The sequence below is a fragment of the Engraulis encrasicolus genome, chromosome 9, assembly GCF_034702125.1.
Source record: "Engraulis encrasicolus isolate BLACKSEA-1 chromosome 9, IST_EnEncr_1.0, whole genome shotgun sequence".
Taxonomy (NCBI): Eukaryota; Metazoa; Chordata; class Actinopteri; order Clupeiformes; family Engraulidae; genus Engraulis; species Engraulis encrasicolus.
In genome coordinates, this window is record NC_085865.1 from 13,856,599 (window position 1) to 13,877,131 (window position 20,533).

The 20,533-nt window shown below is 42.1% G+C and overlaps 1 protein-coding gene across 3 annotated transcripts; it reads left to right on the forward strand.

Annotated features, from left to right (window-relative positions):
- The first annotated feature begins 4,813 nt into the window (after window positions 1-4,813).
- LOC134455489 (tyrosine-protein kinase Lyn-like) lies at window positions 4,814-20,236 on the forward strand. Of its 3 annotated transcripts, none has more exons than XM_063206573.1 (13): window positions 4,814-4,943; window positions 5,628-5,736; window positions 6,073-6,115; window positions 6,669-6,774; window positions 7,643-7,741; window positions 10,053-10,156; window positions 10,609-10,758; window positions 11,566-11,718; window positions 14,132-14,314; window positions 15,884-15,960; window positions 16,288-16,441; window positions 16,780-16,911; window positions 18,162-20,236. In XM_063206573.1, exons 2-13 carry the CDS (start codon window positions 5,629-5,631, stop codon window positions 18,362-18,364), a joined length of 1,512 nt encoding a protein of 503 aa, XP_063062643.1. In that variant the 5' UTR covers window positions 4,814-4,943; window position 5,628; the 3' UTR covers window positions 18,365-20,236. The 3 variants fall into 3 exon arrangements, with proteins under 3 accessions (XP_063062643.1, XP_063062644.1, XP_063062645.1); XM_063206574.1 differs by having other exon boundaries at window positions 6,672-6,774; XM_063206575.1 differs by lacking the exons at window positions 16,780-16,911; window positions 18,162-20,236 and having other exon boundaries at window positions 16,288-16,756.
- Window positions 20,237-20,533: the final 297 nt, after the last annotated feature.

Consider the following 20,533-nt stretch of genomic DNA (forward strand, 5'->3'; position numbering starts at 1 on the left):
GATGCTCCATACTCCCATTTCAGTTCTGTCGAATCTGTCAAAGTCGATGTGGAGGAGCCAGTTTCACATTGCGCCTACCTCACCCTCCCGCACCAAGGCGACTCAGAACACGAGGAGGATGAAGGACGCGAAAAGCCGAGGTCTGAGGCTGACGCTTCCAAGAAAAAGAAGCGGGAGGTGCAGAGAGTCGCCCCCATCACTGAGCCACCCAAACCCTCTGTGAACAAGAATACAGCACTTCCAGGGTTCTTCCCAGAGTTTAAGAAAGCTGATAACAAAGTGCACCCACTGATGAACATCCTGCCTCTTGCACCCCCCGTAGTGTCACAGCCTACCAAGAGACAAGACAGCCAGCCCACCCAAAAGGCTGTGCACCGAAGCCCCAACACCACTCTCGAACCAGACTTTTTAGACACACTCTACATCATGTGTGGAGAGAACTGTCCCTTCCTGTGAACCACGCAGGGGCATGACACTCTGGGGGTAAAATTCTTAAAACCCCAACACCACTCTCGAACCAGACTTTTTAGACACACTCTACATCATGTGTGGAGAGAACTGTCCCTTCCTGTGAACCACGCAGGGGCATGACACTCTGGGGGTAAAATTCTTAAAACCTGTGTACAGGGCTGCATACAATGGGCCCGAGTGATGGATGAGAATCACACAGGTGACAAAGGTGGCGCACACAGACTTTGTGCAGACAGAGAGAACACACTTTAGTGCTGCTAAACCTATAAAGACTTTTTTATAGACGCTGTACTATGTGGAGAATGCTGGCCAGTTCCTCGGAACAGAAGTGGAGGGGGCGAGAGAAGGTAAAACACATATGATGTTTGATGGAACCTCTTCTTGAGCCAGCTGATCCTCATGAACACATCAACGGTCCTTTTAGTGTGACATCAGACATCTTCCAACACTCAACAGTTCCATGCATTCAAAGCAGGTTATGTTGCATCCTGTGGAATAGACATACACATGTTAGACACCACTTTTTTCCTGCCTCAAACATGTAGTTGTTTATGCTGCTTTGCTTCAAAATGTTACTTGTTTGATGTAAAAGTGAAAATGACTAATTAGGAAGGTAGATCAATGGACTTCTGAACTGTCCTGTTGCAGAGGCAGTAGCAACAACACAGTTTTTTTTACACTTGGAAGCTGGTTGGGATGTTCACCTCTGCCTTTGGTCCTTCTAAATACATGCGAATCCTGCCTATTTTCATGTTAAGTCTGTTTGCGTGCTCCCCTCACCTTACCATTAGTGAAAGTCTAAGCTTATCCCCAGAAAGAAACCAATACTGTAAAGTGAGTCCCTCCAGGTATAATCAGTGTTAGTGTGAGTCCTGTTGGTATATATTGGGACTTGACAAGAAACCTTTAATGCGATTGGTTGAGTGAGCAAGAGGTCACAAGACAAGTGAAGTGAACATCACTTGATGCTTGTAACTTAAAAAAGATATTTACAAAATCTACAGTGCCTAATTGCATGTTGAAAAAAAAACATACTTTGATCTATCTTGCGTGAGCGTTTGAACATGTGTAAATCAGAGACTGATGATTCCTGTACATGGTTTTGTATCACTCTTTACCTCTTTCTCTGTATCTCTTTGTCGTGACTGGGTGCTGCTGTGGTAAGGTCTCTATGGATGTATATGTAACACACAGGGATTGTAATGTTACCTGGGTAAACTGGCCATGACTCAGAAAGGCAATTTGTGTAATCTTGTTAAAAACATGTTAACAAGCTCAGAAGGGCAGATGCCACAGACCAGTGGCCTGACATGTAAGGATTAGCTAAGAGCTGGCCACAAACAAACAAGCACACACACACAAACAAAGTCTCAAGACAAACCATTTTTATATTGTACTTGAAATTTGCTCACCGCAAGAGATTAAATTGTTCAATGAAATTATTTGTCCATGTTGTTGTGTAGTATAAACCATGTAGGATTTACATTTTAAAATTAGCAATAAAGAGTGTCAGAAAAAGAAAACCATGTGAGATACCAAAGTTTGAACACCAATGGCAGCTGGAAAACTTTTCAATTTTTTTTTAAAATTATGTTCATTAAATACACATTGTGTTCTAAAAATTGTTTGTGTCTGTTTGCGTTAATCCTAATACAGTATGTCTGTCTGAAGTATTCCACAATATAGTACGTGACTAGCCGCAATAAATCAGGCCACACATGTCTATGTCTATCACGTGGCAAGGGTTAATCTCAGATTCTAAGATTTACAATCATACTTCACATGTAGTAATCTGGTAAAGTTCCACTTGCCCATAGAAAAGAATTAACACTAAATGCATGCTTTTAGACAAATCACTTATTCTGAAGTATTGGGTGGTTTCTTCAATACATCAAATTGAAAATTCTTTAAAAAAAAAAACATGATTTGTGATTTTCTCGACTGGGGCTACTTGTGGCCTGTTTTCTTGTGGCTAGTTGACTTTACAATGGCCGTCTACGGGGCATGTCCAAATATGTTCTTAGAAACCATCCTTAACATTTGTTTTCGAAAGTATGCATCTCACAAACTGGTAATGAGTGTTGCCTGGCATTCCCTAACAAGTTTGAAGGCAGGATATGGCTTCTGTCATTTTTTATTTGGTATTTTGTGAATTAAAGAAAGAAAATGTATTTACAAAATGCTACAAAAAAAGGACAGAAGTCATGTTTCCCTACAAATATTGTTATGGAAACCAGTGAACACCCCTACACCCCCAGTGAGTTGGACAGTATTGAAAACAAATGTTTAGGGTGGATTCAGGAACATATTTGGACATGCCCATAGACGGCCATTCTAAAGCCGGTTGAGACAAAATCCAAATTTTCCAAATAAAGGAGACAGCTGAAAACATGAAATAAACGGTGAGTGGGGTTCTAAAACATTGCAGACAACTCAGAAAAGGGCTTAATGTTTAAAATAGTGCTGTTGTCCTTTAACATAATTATTTAATTCATTATGTACGCATACTTTATCTTGCAGTGTCTTCGCTACCGCCTACCACTTGCTCTAATGCAAATGACTTTCACATAAGCTGAGAGTAAATTCCAAAAATAATGTGCATTGTGATGCCCCTGTTGAAATCCTTTAAAGGAAATTATTTTGTTATTTTAAAGGCCTCTTTGTTGTGTCAGGGAGGCAAAGGAATGTAGACACAGTTCTTTGTTTACGGAGTGTTTACCACAGTCCGCTCCTGCCTGTGCCAGATGGTCTCAGTGTGTAGTGATGTTGTTTGTCCACTGGGTGCCAGTATTTGTCCAAACTTGTGTCAAACAGGGTCATGCTTGTTGGCTGTGAAAATGGGACAACACTGAATTGAAAGTGCATTCAAAAGTGGCACCACTATTTGTCAGTAGTTAAGCATTAAAAAATGATTCATTGATCATGATCAAGTTTTGTGTTCCACACAAGTGATTTCTACAAATATGTGTCTCTTACGTTCTGATGGTGTGAAACAATCTGAAAATGCCCCAAAAAGAGCATACTCTGATCTCCATTCTCCTTTTGTTTTCTTCCTATACAGTATTTAAATCACATCTTGGGATATGAATAGGCCTATTATTTGTTTGTTATTTTGTAGCAGGCTTGGACTGGCAATCTGTCATACAGGGCATTTCCCGATGGGCCAATCTCAGGGGCCGATTCTATACAGGTTACATTTTCTTACAGACTGGCCCACAATGTAGAGGGCAACAATCCCTGGGCCTTTTTTGGTCCCAGTCCAACAATGCTTTGTGTCTATACAGATGGGTTTGATAATAAGTAATGCCGTTAACAAACAAACACATAATAGGCAAGGCAAGGCCATTTTATATTTATAGCGCATTTCATACATGCAACAATTCAATGTGCTGTATAGTGAGATAAAACCATGCAAAACAGAACAACATGAGGAAAAGAAACAAGAATAAACAATAGCAGAAAAGCAATAGCAGCGCAAGGTGTGCAGCAAAAAGCAATAAAAGCACAAGGCATGGCAGGTAAAAACAAGATAAAAAGAGGCAAGGATAAAAGCAAGAAATAAAAAAATTTAAAATAGAATTATCAAAAGCTTTTGAATATCTAAAAGAAGGCACCCGAGAAGAGCTTTGAAGCATAATAAAGAAGATCTAGTTCATATAAGAGATTTTTTTCATATTAATCACATTCATCACATTCATATCACATAAGATGCAGCATATGAACACTTGTCAGAAAAAGCTGGTGTTAGATGAAGGATTTTTTTTTAAACATTCCTCCACAATGATCACTGACTCTCCGTAACATCTCGACTTTTTGAAGCCGTCAGCAGGAAATGCCTTGCCTCTGTTTATACTCTTCTTTCCTGGCCAACATAATTCTCTCTCAGTTCAGGAGCCATACAGCGTGGACAGGAATCAGTCATTCATGCTTTGACTTGTAAGACACATTTTTTACTTCTAACTGTAGTACATCCACGTATCCTGTGAATCCAAGAAGGATGTGCTGCAGTTAATTAGCAACATATAAATGTAATGCTTGTGAACAGCATGTTTCAAATAATTTGAAGAGTTAGAGTGTTGGCCACACTAATTTTTTTGTCTGTAAAAACCGAATTTCTTTCTTCTCTATTATGAGACATTACGCTGAACTATTTTGATGCTATCAGCCATGTTGTTACATACTGTAGGCCCAGCTGCATGAGGCAGACGTGCTGAGGAACGTTTCCCCCAGGGATCCAGCCAGGGCACTGGAGCGTTATTATGTTATTATGCAAATAAATTATAAACACACAGCGTACACTAGCAGGAAGTTTGACTCTGTAAAAAGTGCACTCTGGCTTGGGCACAGTCAACAGTCAACCTTGGGCTGTATACTGCAGGTGATGGCAGGAAAAGAGTTTTAAACAAGAGGACAGTGCTTCTACTGTAGAAAAAAAGAAGAACATTGGTGAAAAAGGCTAGGAGAATATATGGGTAAGTGAAGCTATGTTTTCTTCTTGGTTTAAATTTGAATTGAGTTGATGCACAGGCAGGCCTGATGTAAGTAAGACAAACTACACAGCATTTTTAGTTTTTAATATTTACATTTTATTTTTTAGCAGGTTACATACATACACCACTCTTGATGACTGCCAAAGCACAAAGTGATTGACTGGGTTTTTAAACAAAATTAAATGGAAAGAAATCCACATATGTAGGCCTATATTTTTAACCACCTTTTTTGGTTTTTATCTCTTCTCCTGCACTACGTTGAACATTTTTAAATGCTTATTTGTAAGGCAACTTCAGTTCTTTGAAATCTGATGAATTTATTTCATCTTTCATACGTGCTGCCTCTCATATCACTAGTATGTGCCATGTGACTGGATAAGACAGCAGGTTAAAGCTACAGCACATGTGTTCATTGAGACATGTGGTTCATAACATTTAAAACATGACACCTCTTCTCCTATAAAGTGATTTCTTCCTTTGCTCTCCTGCCCCTCTTATCTCTCTATCCATTATAACGACTGCTGTTTTCTCTTTCTTTTCTCTCCTGCTTCCCTTCTCTCTCTCTCTCTCTCTCTCTCTCTCTCTCTCTCTCTCTCTCTCTCTCTCTCTCTCTCTCTCTCTCTCTCTCTCTCTCTCTCTCTCTCTCTCTCTCTCTCCTCCTCATAGGATGGGGTGCGCCGGATCAGTACCCCAAATTGGGAAGTCTCTGAGTCTCAGGCACAGGCCTCCGGGGGACAGGGACAGATACAGCCTGGACCCCACAGGCCTCGCCAAGGTGTCACTTTTACAGCATGGCCACACCAAGGCTCTTTGTTTCCCTTATTACACATGCACACGTACACATGCACACACACATGCCGCACGCGCACGCGCGCGCACGCACGTACGCACGCACGCACGCACGCACGCACGCACGCACACACACACACACACACACACACACACACACACACACACACACACACACACACACTCACACACACACACACACGCACACACACACCAACAAACAAACCAGTGGTTGATCATACGTAATGGCAGGAAAATATTCAAATAAGTTTGGGGGCCTGCCCACTGAGCAGTTGTCATTCTCTGACTGTCATTTCCACAGAAACGGGGACTTCTGCCAGGGCAAGTTCTACACAACAGAAATGGTAAGGCCTTGGCTGAGTGAGTTTTCATGCTGGTGTATGCAGGTGGTTCTAAACAAGGTGGGCCAGGTCCCCAGTAGAATTAGCCTGATTATCATAGACTTTCAAATATCTTCGAGACTTCGTCTGACCAAGAGCATAACAATTAACAGTTCCCAAATGGCATGGTTGACCCTACAAAGTGGGAGAAGCTAGAAGCAACTAGAAGCAACACTGAAGGTGTTGCATCAGGGCACGACCTGGCTACTGTGCTTGAACATGGATTCAGTTACATTCCAGTGCCATATTCCAAATGACTTACCTAGTTTTACTTGTCCAATTAGACATTTGGAAAGGTAAAACCAGGTAATTTGGAATCTGTGGCACTGGATTGTAACTTCTGAATCTAGGTTGCCCTCACATCACTACCTTCATCCGTGGTTGAAGTGCCCTTGAGCAAGGTAGCTAACCCCCTATGACCAGCTAAACCAACACCTTGTAATAACTGTAAGCCGTTTTGGGGGAAGGTGTCAGCTTAATGTAATGCAATAAGTGTTTGTATGTTAATTCTTTCAAGCAGAGCAAGGAAACAACACACTGGTCGTCGCCCTTTACTCATATGAGGGCAGGAATAGAGGGGATCTTCCTTTCAAGAAAGGAGAAAGAATGACAGTTCTGTCAGGGTAAGTGACATGCACATTGAACTACGTATAGGCCTACAGGCAGACAGGGTCTGCCCAAAGATTTTCAATATGGGAGCCAAGAAAAAGCATACCACATGTCACCAATGCAACAAAGAGGGATTACATCCAGTCTCCTGAGTCCCAGCCTCTTAAAGCAATACTGTACTATTTCTGTAAATAAGCTAATTTTACACCTTAGTGATTGAGTTTTACCTTTCTCCTGCACGTCCAGCCATTCTCTGAGTCTGGCAGGGCAAATTTAACCTCCAAGCCATACGTTTTATTGAATCTTACGGGAGCGTACCTATGTTCCCAGGGTTCTATGTTCCCCGGGTCCTATATTCCCCTGTCTTTGTATGGGAAAGGGGAACATAGGACCCTTTTTCTAAAAAAGGGTTCTATGTTCCCCACATTGTATGTTTCCAAGTTTTCAAATTGTGCCCTTCCCAAAACCATCCCTAAACCTAACCTGTCAGAACTGCAATGTTTCTGATATGTAAATTTGAGCCTTGACCAAAACTATCCTTAAACCTAACCTCAGAAGTGCAACAACAACCAGCACTTTGCCATGTGGCAGCAGTCTACTTTGAAGCAGTGGGGAACATAGAACCCTTTTTTGAAAAAAGGGTCCTATGTTCCCCAGTAGAGGGGAACATATGACCCGGGATACATAGGACCTGGGGAACATAGGGACATAGGGACAAAATTGACATTCTTCATGAAGTGACAAACAGACCTAAAATTGCAAAGAAGTTCAATCATTTGAGAAAACAAATAAGCAGTATTTTAGGCAACAGTCGTTATAAATCTATTCCATAGATGCCATACTGTACTGTGTGTGTGTGTGGTACTGTGTGTTTTCAATCAGGACGGGAGAGTGGTGGACAGCCAAGTCTCTGGTCACAGGGAGAGAAGGACTGATCCCAGCCAACTATGTAGCTGCCACTGAGAGCATGGAATGCAAAGAGTGAGTCTCTCTCTCTCTTTCTCGCTCTCTTTCTCTTTCTCTTTCTCTCTCTCTCTCTCTCTCTCTCTCTCTCTCTCTCTCTCTCTCTCTCTCTTTCTCTTTCTCTCTCTCTCTCTCTCTCTCTCTCTCTGTGTGTGTGTGTGTGTGTGTGTGTGTGTGTGTGTGTGTGTGTGTGTGTGTGTGTGTGTGTGTGTGTGTGTGTGTGTGTGTGTGTGTGTGTGTGTGTGTGTGTGTGTGTGTCACTGCTGATCACATTGTATTAATTGGATTCAATTTACGGTGCAACCTTGTGGTTTAACCCTTTCATGCACGGTGTCCACATACGTGGACAGTAATTCTAACCCCACTTTAGATAGGTAAATAGTGGTTATTTTTTTCCAAATTGTATATGGGAAGTACCATGAGGTTCATTACAATACTTTAACAGCAGTTATAACTTTTTGCACTAAATATTAAGTGTTTGATGACATCATCAATCTAAGAAATCCACCGATGTGAATTATGACCATAACAAGCATGTTTATATCTGAAAATCAACCACACCAAAGGGCAATTTCAGGTTTTAAAAAATATTATGATGTTTAGTACAGTTCACTTGAGAAGTCTATGTTGTTAAAATCCAAATTTACAATAAAGGTAGGTTTTTATACAATATAAAGCTACTGTCCACGTATGTGGACGTTGCGCATCAAGGGAGTCTAATGATAAACATATTATTTATGATTACCGTGAGAATATTCTGCTCATTTTGGGCAAATACTTAATGTTATGAGCATTTATAATGATTATAGTGTGAAAATAAATTATTTTTAACATATTTAACACATTTTAACACTTTTAATTTAATAAATTCAAGAAAAACTACCTAAAATTAGTGTTTCACGCACGTGTCTATAGGCATATTTCGGGTTTCTTTCACCACAAAATGACACAAATGATGTAGGAATGAGCTAGAATACATGCTGAATCAAATACAGATCTGTCTTCTTCATCAGAATTGAAGTTTTTTTCCACATGCAACAAGGTTTCCCCACAAATCTTGCCATAGCTGTGTATGTAAATATTGCTAAATTGACAGTTTTTTTTCTCTTTTTTCATCTTTGTTCGTTAAATACTGTAATATATAATGTGTAAGTGTCATATAATGTTGGAATATTACATATAGTAACATGGAAAGTAAGTAAAATAACTTGCATTTATAATAGGAGGTCTATTTAACACTATTTTTTCACAGAAAATACTTGAACATGCTGATGAATGACTACAAAACGCATGTGTCTGGAGGCAAATTTCATATTACCTTTCATATAGGGACAACATAAATGATGTAGGATTGAGCTAGAATCCATGCTGAATCAAATACAGATGTGTCTTCATCAGAATTTAAGGTTTTTTCCACATACAACAAGGTTTCCCCACAAATCTTGCCATAGCTGTGTATGTAAATATTGCTAAATTGACAGTTTTTTTTCTCTTTGTTTCATCTTTGTTCCTTAAATAGTGTAATGTATAATGCATAAGTGTCATATAATGTTGTAATATGACACAAGGTAACATGGAAAGTAAGTAAATTAACTTACATTTATAATAGGGGGTCTATTTAACACTATTTTTTACAGAAAATACTTGAAAATGCTGATGAATGACTACAGAACGCATGTGTCTGGAGGCAAATTTCACATTACCTTTTATACAGGGACAACATAAATGATGTAAGATTGAGCTAGAGTACATGCTGAATCAAACTGAGCTTTTTGTTCACCAGCATTGGCTGTCTTCTTGCATGCAATAAGAATTTCCCACATATTTTTCTATGACCGCCTATATAAACAATGCTATTTTTATATATATGTTTTTGTTGTTGGTTAATTACAGTGATATATGGTGTTAAAGTGTTATATTGTGTTGTTATATAGCATAAAACACCATAAAAATGAATAAAACAGCTTAATTTGAACTTGAAATACAGTATAGGCCTATATAACTTTTCACTCCTTTGATGCGCAGTGTCCACATATGTGGACAGTAAAATAACTTCCACATCAAAAGATATTTTTGAAAAATTCCAAAAGATTCTTCATATTAGCTCCATTATGAGTGAGAAAATCAATATATAAAAAATCTTGCACATTTTTTTCATGGTGTCTGCATGAAAGGGTTAATTGCATTAAGCAACAGCTGAGCAGCCTCAATGGAACGTATGGCAGCCAGTCACTGTAGACTAGAGTACCAATGTGAACCCCATTATTTGACCTCTGCCACATGTACATGCTGCACCCCAAGACAGTTGTGTCTGAAATGCTGTTTACAGGTGGTTCTTCAAGGACATCTCCAGAAGAGACGCAGAGAGGCAACTGCTCGCTCCCGCCAACAAACCCGGCGCCTTCCTTATCCGGGAGAGCGAGACAACTGCAGGTCGGTCTGAGACATAAAGCTCAATTAGCTATTTAATTAGCCCACTGGGCCCAATTCCAAAGGCATGGGCAGGGGTGAGGCCTTACGAGTAAGACAATAGCCTGTAGCTACTTAGCTTATAGTACTTAGTACTTATTAGTACTTCACTTATAGTTAAGCTTAGATATAGTAGGCTACATGCTAACAGGACATTTTGTGTGTGTGTGTGTGTGTGTGTGTGTGTGTGTGTGTGTGTGTGTGTGTGTGTGTGTGTGTGTGTGTGTGTGTGTGTGTGTGTGTGTGTGTGTGTGTGTGTGTGTGTGTGTGTGTGTCTGTCTGTCTGTCTGTCTGTCTGTCTGTCTGTCTGTCTGTCTGTCTGTCTGTTTAATGTAGCCCTGCATTCACTCTTTAAACACACAACTAACTGTCACAAGGAAAATCAAGTTGAGGCTTAGTGTTCTCTTCTCTTACAGGATCATACTCCCTTTCGCTAAGAGACGTTGGAGAACATGGCACTGACATCATCAAGCATTACAAGATTCGTAACCTGGACAGTGGTGGATATTACATCTCCCCTCGCAACACATTCCCAGACCTAACCAAACTCATACAGCATTACAAAGGTGAGTTGCAATCGCTCTGTCTTCTTTTTTAGAGGGGATATACTAAAGAGCTATACTCTTTCTCTTTTTAATTAGCTACGGTATAGTCAATGGACTCTTAAACATGTCAATCACAGTGTCTTTGGACAAAACTACTGTTACAGAAGTGTTCTATGTTGCATTTTTTTTAAAGAAATTATTTGAGTGATCTCTGTTGGCTTTTAGCCTAGTGTAGGGGTTAGTGGTCCATGGCCATTAGACCTCTGGATAAAATCTGGTATTGTTTGAAGGATGGTATTTTACAATCTTGTTAAGTTTCGTAGTGGATGGCTGTGCTGTGAAGAACCATGTAGTCACAATACGCCTGGCTATTCTCACAAGGTCCAGATGCACTGAATTCTGTTTCTTCTTCCCCTCAAACACAATTTCAAAAGAAAAACACGAATGTGGGCTAAAAGCTGACTATGGTGAAGACGATTGTCAAGACAATTGATAGAAATTATATCTTCTTTCAGCGTGATCATTAGGGCTGTAACGATATTGTATCGAACCGAGAAATCGTGATACACAGAGTCACGATACTGTATCGTGATACAAGGAGGCAGTATCGTCAAACGCCCTTTCAAAGTTTTATTACCCATTAGTCCATAAAACAACTTTATGATTTGATGCGATAGTGTTTCCAAACTTCAGTGGAGATACATTTTAGAAATCGTGGGGTGTATCGAACCGTAGGTCAAAAATCGTGATACGAACCGAATCGTGAGTTGAGCGTATGGTTACAGCCCTAGTGATCATGTCATGTTATGTGAACTTTGCCATATAAAGGACAAGCTAATGGACTCTGTCGGAAGCTCGGACAGGCTTGTGTGAAACCTGAAGTGCAGACACCCTGGGACAGAGACGCCTGGGAAATCTCCAAAGACACACTGCGCATGGTGAAGAGACTAGGAGCTGGGCAGTTTGGGGAGGTGTGGATGGGTAAGTCCTTCTGTAATGCTGGTTTATCATTTCATCTAGGAATGGAGAAAGATGTGGTTTTCTTTTTGAACGTAGCCAGTGTGGTTGCTTGGCGGATGTGGAGAGGTAGGCTGTTTCAATAGGTGGGGGCAGCAACACAGAAGGCTCTGCCACCAAAGGTCTGTAGTCTGCAGGGGGGTTGACAAGCTGGTCCTTGCCAGAGGACCTCAGGGTCAGGGACCCTGTATATAGTATAGTATTATTTTTCTCAACTTTTTTTTACCTTCACTTGTCAAGTCATTAATTTCATTGTCCAAAAAATAAGGACAAAATCTGCCAATTATAAATAAAAATAGATTTTTTTAATAGAAATACAGCTGCATCACATCAAGTAAGAAAATGGCACATTAAGACAACATAGTCACCTAATGTCAGTTAGTCAGAAAAATGCCATGATCTATTTTTGATGCATCATTGGTTTTGAGTGATTGTGGCCAGGACCTTTGTCAGAACACATGCTTGTACACAGATGAAGAAGCACCATGTCAAAGCAACAGTAAGCTTTTTTAACCAATTAAGACACAGCGTTATACATCTGCTGTTACTAGAATGTAATTGACCAAGTCACACTGTATTACTAAAGGCCCTGAGTTATGTCATAGAGTTATACTATAGCACTTAACTTTGACTATGACAATTACAGTGTTCCACTCTGGTGGAACAGCGGGCATTATGAGGCTACCAGGACAGTTTCTCGTAGCTCATGGGGTAATTTTACACATCCAACCATGTGCTGTCGGTGGTTCCAAAGGGGTTGTATTTCTTCCTAAACTGCCTACTACTTCATGCAGTGGAATTGTCCAGTAAACATGTATTAAAAGGGCATCCTGCAACTAAAGAAAATGACAACCTTTTGTAGAAATTTGGCACAAGTTGCTCCATTGCGTTAGTTTGTGTTTGTGTGGGAGAGAGAAAAGAGAGAGAGAGAGAGAGAGTGTGTGTGTGTGTGTGTGTGTGTGTGTGTGTGTGTGTGTGTGTGTGTGTGTGTGTGTGTGTGTGTGTGTGTGTGTGTGTGTGTGTGTGTGTGTGTGTGTGTGTGTGTGTGTGTGTGTGTGTGTGTGTGTGCAGGGCCGCTGACAGCTTTGACCGGGCCCGGGACAAAGTCATCTTAAGGGCCCCCCACCCAATACATGCATAGTAATAACAACTCAATTCTGGGCCCCCTCTCTCCCTGGGCCCGGGACAATTGACCCCTTTGTCCCCCCATGTCAGCTTCCCTGTGTGTGTGTGTGTGTGTGTGTGTGTGTGTGTGTGTGTGTGTGTGTGTGTGTTTGTGTGTGTGTGTGTGCCTGTGTGCGTGTGTGTGTGTGTGAGTGTGTGGGAGAGAGCTTGTGTGTAATGGGTGGTGTCTGCAGTGCTATGTTTGGGTATTCAGCTGAATTGGGTGTTGATCACACTGCTGAGAATAATCAGCAGACCATGCTTCCCTTTCTCCTACACCACTAGTTCTCAACCTGTTTCTGAATAAACGCCCCCTGCTCTAGCCTGGCTCTCACCCTCAGACCCTTCGTGCATTTCCGGGACCCACTAGTTTGACGCCTTCTCGGTACTTTCGTGGTACATCACATGGTAATCAAACATTTCAAACAAGCGATTTAAGGTTAGGGTTAGGTTTAGGGTTAAGGTTAGGGTTAGGGTTAGGTTTAGGGTTAAGGTTAGGGTTAGGTTTAGGGTTAGGGTACCGAGAGGGCGTCGAATTAGTGAGTCCCGTGCATTTCCGCTCAACTTCGTGAGCTCGCACGAGGGTCTGGAAATCTTAGACCAGCCTGAACGGAATCAGAATTTCACAGCCTGTCCAATCAGAATCGCGGGGCGGGATCGCAGGGCGGGGTAAATACGAAAGCCACGTGAATTCTCAAATCAGGTTCAAGCTGTTTTGAACACACCCACGCTTTTCCAGAGCTAAGCGATTGACAATGTTCCACCATGGCGTGAGAACCAGGTTACCCCTGCCCCTCATCATAAGGGGATTCTGAAGACCTTGAAGCAGGGTACCAAATTTTGGAGGCCTGTGTGTGTGTGTGTGTGTGTGTGTGTGTGTGTGTGTGTGTGTGTGTGTGTGTGTGTGTGTGTGTGTGTGTGTGTGTGTGTGTGTGTGTGTGTGTGTGTGTGTGTGTGTGTGTGTGTGTGTGTGTGTGTGAGAGAGAGAGAGACTTGTACAGTCAGTATCAGTATGTTAGTCTTCTTACTGCACACTGTGTGTGTGTATGTGTGTGTGTATGTGTGTGTGTGTGTGTGTGTGTGTGTGTGTGTGTGTGTGTGTGTGTGTGTGTGTGTGTGTGTGTGTATGTGTGTGTGTATGTGTGTGTGTGTAATAAGAAATGGGGCCTGGCGTTTGCTTCTTCACCTTCCCCTTGTCTTCTCTTCTCCTCAGCGATGTACAACAACACGACCAAGGTGGCGGTGAAGACGCTGAAGGAGGGCACCATGTCTGTGGAGGCCTTCATGCAGGAGGCGGAGCTGATGAAGGGCCTGCAGCACGAGAGGCTGGTGCGCCTCTACGCCGTGATCACTAAGACACCCCCCATCTTCATCATCACAGAGTACATGGCCAATGGTACGATGTGTACACACACACAGGCACACACGCACTCTCTTTCTCTTTCTCTTTCACACACACACCCAAGCGCACGCTCCCTATCTCTCTCTCTCTCACACATACTCACTCACACATACACACTGACTTTACTACGCATGTTCATGACACAAGTTTGATTTTTGACGCCCCAATCCTCATTACAAGGGGTATGAATAGTCTGTTTGATGAGTTGGTGAACACCAGCTGCAGTTGTTGTGAAACCCCCCTCAGCAACAGGGCAGAAGCCCTGGAGCAACGATGGCTTAAGGTGCTGGGTACACGTATATGTACATACCGATATTTTTTTTTTATCTGTTTACGTGTAAACATGACATGGATAAAAAAAAATCCATTGTGACAGGTGCATTTTAGTCCCTAAATGGGATATTTTTAAAACCAGAGTTTTGAAATGTGCATTCTAATTAATGAGAATTAACTATTCTCAGTCGTGTTTTGCTTTCTATTTTTATACATCTGTAGAACTCCCGCTGCGATTTTCTGCCGTTTCTGCGACAGATTCTGCCGTTTCTCTCATGAACAGCAGAGGGCACACTTCCGAAATACAAGCAAAAGCCTGTAAATGGCGCTTTTGACTATGAATGGTCTGCCACATTTTAATGGTTCCAAATTGCGTACGTTAAGTATGCGGAGCCCTTAAGGCTATGCGCCCATGACAAGGGAAATGATTAGAGATGCACCGGATCCTGATTTCTAGGATCCTGCCGGATACCGGATCCACTGCCTAAGATCCTGCCGGATCCGGAACCGGATACCGGATCCTACGAAAGGGTTGAAACACATAGCCAACTTGCACACATGGGCCCTTTTTATTACATTGGCGCAAACTATTTTCAAGACTTATTGGCTTACTGCCACACTGCCTTCAATGGCCGCTTCCAAAGGGCTTTCACTCCATGCAGCGATTGGGGTTTTGAAAGACTGACTGAAAAGCCTAGGCTACGTAAAAAGTAGAGATGCCCCAGATCCTGACTTTTAGGTAACTGCCGGATACCGGATCCACTGCTTAAGATCATGCCGGATCCGGATAGTCTGAAAAACCCTATTATCCTGCCGGATCCGGAACCGGATCTTGGATCCTGTACATCTCTAGTAATGATAGGTAAACGTGGAACATTTGGACAGATGTACCCATCTTTTTTTTAAGGAGTTAAAACAGAGAAAACACAAGCTCCCTCCAGAGTGGAGATATTGAAAACATTGCGACCTGTCGTCGCTGTTGGAAGCGCATTTTTTTTTGCACATGCTTAGAGGTTTAGTAATATACATAGCTGCCACGTAGCTGCCACCATGTCATAACTTTTTTCACTGGCCTAGCTCCAGGCAACCCAGGAAATTTCATGCAAATCCACCATAACTTTGCATAGAGGTACCAACCAACAAAGACCCAACCAACACCTTGACTAACAGGCAAACAAACCAACACCAACAGAACTGTAACCTTGGTGGAGGCAAATAGTCAATAGTAATGTTTTAATATAAATATTAATTTGATATAAGTATAAATAATATGCATTTGATTTCTTTCAGGGAGCTTATTAGATTTCCTCAAGAGTGCATCAGGGAAGAGGGTGCTTTTGCCTAAACTCATCGATTTCTCTGCACAGGTAATTCATAAAATGAACACCTTTTGTAAGTAATAGGGTGTAGTAGGCCTAATAGGGTGGAAACAAATTTACAAAAAGTTTTTCAATAAGTATTGTTAGACTTAATTATTGTGTACCCGTTTTTGTGGGTAAATTCCTCTGAAACTCAAGAAGAGAAAATGGAGAAGTGATGAACTGCCATTTATAAAGTTGAGAGTGTGTGTGTGTGTGTGTGTGTGTGTGTGTGTGTGTGTGTGTGTGTGTGTGTGTGTGTGTGTGTGTGTGTGTGTGTGTGTGTGTGTGTGTGTGTGTGTGTGTGTGTGTGTGTGTGTGTGTGTATGCTGGCAGATTGCGGAAGGGATGGCATACATAGAGCAGAAGAGCTACATCCACAGAGACCTGCGTGCAGCCAATGTGCTGGTGTCGGAGTGTCTGCTCTGTAAAATCGCAGACTTTGGCTTGGCACGCATCATCGATGATGACATGTACACAGCGAAAGAGGGTGAAGTAGTAACTAATAAATCCCCCACGAAAGTGAATTGAAGATTCAAAGTACATTTTATTTCTTGCCAGCTGAAATGTTTTAAACCACTTTAAAATGCTCAGATGTGCTTAAGTCAAAAGAACACCAATGTTAAGACATATCAAAAGAAACAGAGCGCTATGAAGGCTGTGTACTCACGTAAGACCATACTTTACTGAACACCATACTTTTGAATTTTATATTGTTACAGATTTCTTCAAAGAGTATATCAATGTAAATTACGTTTAAGCCCTACTCGAAACTCTTTTAAAGGGCTATATTGGATTGTTGTTTAATACTGTGGTTATTTTTTAAAGGGGCCAAGTTTCCCATAAAGTGGACCGCTCCAGAGGCCATAAACTATGGTTCCTTCACCATCAAATCAGACGTGTGGTCCTTTGGCATCTTGCTATACGAGATCGTAACCTACGGCAGAATGCCCTACCCAGGTGAGAATGTCCTCTTTGAAATTTCCTGGTTCTTACTATGAGCACAAAAAGGCAAAACCAATATACATGTTCAAACAAATGTGACCAGCCACAATAAAACAAGCTGCAAGACCAGGGGCACACTGGGTCAACCATGATAGTGCAGATTAGACTTCACAATACCTCACCTGTGGGAATCTGGTAGCCTATCTGATGAATTTGTGGCTTGTTGAATGTTTTCACTTCTTAAAAGTAGAAAAAACAGAGAAATCAGCTCTGAAAGTTTCCCTTGCCCTTATAAAAAAGAAAATATTAGCTTTCAGATAAACCAATCCTGTTTTTTGACTCATTGACTAGTTTCTTCAAGACCCTAACTTGCACATTCTACAAAAAAAACCCCAAAAAAACCCTTAATGATTTTCTCAGTTTCGCTCTGAGAGACATGCTCCTGTGGAGGAGGACTCTGATGAAGACGCATGTCGAAACGTTAGTCTCACTGCACTAAAAAATAAATTACAGAAAATAGACATCCGTGTGGCACCAGAGTTCTTTCCCTTTTTGCACATGCTCCTGTGGGTTTGAAATCCAGTCACAAGTGTGTAGAATGTGAAGTTTATGGCTGCTAGTGGTGTTGGCGGAACACAGTAATAATCCCAGTGAAAGTCATGTCTGCCATCTACTGGCTAAATTATGGAACTTTTCAGAGCTTCCCAGTTAAAAATATGACTCCCATGCGAATAACATACAGGCCATTTCAAGGTTGACACGTGATTTTAAGATGGTCTACCTAACTTTTATACAGTCTTGTGACATTGTGACACAGTGGCAATTCAGTGTTTGTGAGGTGGTCTTTCTTTTCAGAACAGACGAGCTGGAGAAGATTACACATTTAGGTTTCAAAATAACCGAAACAAAAGTAGAAACTATTAGTTAAGTTTCTGATGATTACATGGTTAACCAGGCTTTGAGAATATGACATGACATGACATTCACATCTTATTACATGCGCTTCCTTCTACACAATGATCTGATCCGCTCCTTAGGCAGAGATTCTTTAAGTATATAGAGATATGCCAACATAATAGGTTTCTATGGGCACCTAACATGACCAGGTTCCGGTCTGCCTAAAGGGGCATGTCATAATACTCCTAGCATTGAATAGAACAGTCCTTAGGTCTGCCTAAAGGGGGATTCCCCCCCCCCTGCAATACTAGAACCCGGAAACAATGGGTCAATGGAACTTCTCTCTCTCTCTACTCTCTCTGCCTCAGGTATGAGCAACTGTGAGGTCATGGCTCAAGTTCAGCGTGGCTACAGAATGCCTTGCACAGAGAACTGCCCTCCTGAACTTTACGAGGTGCAGAGGAGCTGCTGGCAACCCAAGGCGGAGGAGAGACCCACGTTCGAGTACCTGCAGAGCGTCCTGGAGGACTACACCACGGCCACTGAGGGGCAGTACCAACAGCAGCCATAGGCGGGCAGCAGAGAGACAAGACAGGAGCAGCATTCCAACCACGTCCCTCTGGGCTGCAACAGTGCCCCCCCCGAATCCCCTGCAGACTTGCCAAGCAATGCTTTTTAAAATATACATATATATTTAAGGCTTTTGTGCCTTTATTATTTGATAGGACAGTGGAGAACAGACAGGAAATGGCTGGGAGAGAGAGACGGGGAAGGATCGGAAAATGACCCGTGCCAGGAATCGAACCCCAGTCGCTCGCATAGCAGCCCAGTGCCCAGCCGTTACAGCCACAGCTGGGCTTCCAAGCAATGCTTTAAGAGGTAGAACTACTTTGGGAAATGTTCATGTCAAAGTAATTCCTCCCTTCCTTTCCTGATAGTCCGGGAGCCATGGGGTTGAACCCAGATTTCTTCGATAAAGTTTTTTTTTTTGCTTTATCTGATAGATTTTTGGCAAGTCTTCAAGATTTCAGAGGATGCCCGGTGATATCCCTTGAACATTTCCAGATTTTGAGCCTTTATTGTCCCATAAATGCAAATTATGACAAAAAACTAAAGACACCTAATATTACTGTGAATAATGTTACAAAATGTACCAAATTGCTTATATTACCTGAAAAACATTCACATTGGACTGCCTTAACACTGCCCTTATTGAAACAAACTCAATATGGGGTAATAATTAACCCTTTCATAACAGCAATCCCACAAATAAGACGAGACACTGTAGGTGAATAGGGTATTTTTTTTAACTTGCAGATATCAATATGAAACTTTATCAGATGATTACTCGTATGAATTGGAGAAAAAAATGTATTACAAGTTTTCTATATTTTATGTTTAAATATGCTAATTAGGCTATTATCTAATTAAATATGCACTAATTTGCATATATTTTGATGCAATGAATCTGACCACCTGAAAATGCCAGCTTCAAAATTCCTTTTTTATTTTGTTAATATCGTACATACAAGAATATTTACTGTGGTTAATTGTGGCTATCTCCTTTTGTTATCCAGGTACAGAGAAAATACTGCTAATAACCTTAAAAAATGCGATTTCTGCCTATTTTTATGCATTTAGTTATATAAATCAGGTCATGAATGACAAATCAACAAATGCCTCAGTAAAAACATTCACAACATTGCTTAGAATAAGACTGTAAAGTATGGAACGGATTGTGCATTATGAGATCCTGCATAACATCACATCATGACAGCATACATGACAACATTGTCGGTAGGTAGCCTACCACAAATAGCCAACATGAAAGACCATACAGCCATCAAATAAGACATGTACATGCATTTAAATTCGCACAGAAAGACCTGTCCACACCCATACAACATACAGAGTCCTTAACACCTAAAACACCTATAGCCAGGGCCGTATTACCGACCGGGCGAGTGGGGCTGGCGCCCCGGGGCCCATGGATCCAGGGGGCCCAGGGGGGGCCCAACAACAATCCAGATACCGATGTCGATGCTGATTGCGATAGAGCCCTCTATTCTAGGATATTCTTTAGTTGTACTTCTTTAGTCTATAAGGGTTAACTGAAATGGGCTGGGGGGAGTGACAGCAGTCAGAGGGCCCTCGGCCACAGGACATAGGAACCAGAGGGCCCCTGGGCCATGTCGTACAGCAACCAGAGGGCCCCTAGGCCACAGGGGACGGCAATCAGAGGGCCCCTGGGCCACGGGGGATGGCAAAGGGCCCCTGAACCACGGGATATGGCAACCAGAGGGCCCCTGGGCCACGGGGGACGGCTATCAAAGGGCCCCTGAGCCATGGGATATGGCAACCATAGGGCCCCTGGGCCACAGGAAACGGCAATCAAAGGGCCCCTGGGCTATGCGGTACGGCGACTAGAGCGTAGTGGAGTGTGTGTTGGGGGGGGTTCGGTTGGTATGGGCTCGGAGCGGGAGGGGGGGGGGCTTGCAATCTCCTTGCCCCGGGGCCCAGACCCACCTTAATCCGGGCCTGCCTATAGCCTACATTATATACAACACACACACACACACACACACACACACACACACACACACACACACACACACACACACACACACACACACACACACACACACACACACACACACACACACACACACACACACACACACCTCACACAACATTGGTTCAGCAGCATCCCAGCCGAAAACATGCACAGAAAATGGTGCAA

Excerpts from the sequence above, each read along its gene's own strand:
- LOC134455489 (XM_063206573.1), top strand. The coding sequence starts at position 5,629 with ATGGGGTGCGCCGGATCAGTACCCCAAATTGGGAAGTCTCTGAGTCTC. Across the intron at positions 5,737-6,072 it reads ACCCCACAGGCCTCGCCAAG|AAACGGGGACTTCTGCCAGG; the intron begins GTGTCACTTTTA and ends TCATTTCCACAG. Across the intron at positions 6,775-7,642 it reads AGAATGACAGTTCTGTCAGG|GACGGGAGAGTGGTGGACAG; the intron begins GTAAGTGACATG and ends GTTTTCAATCAG.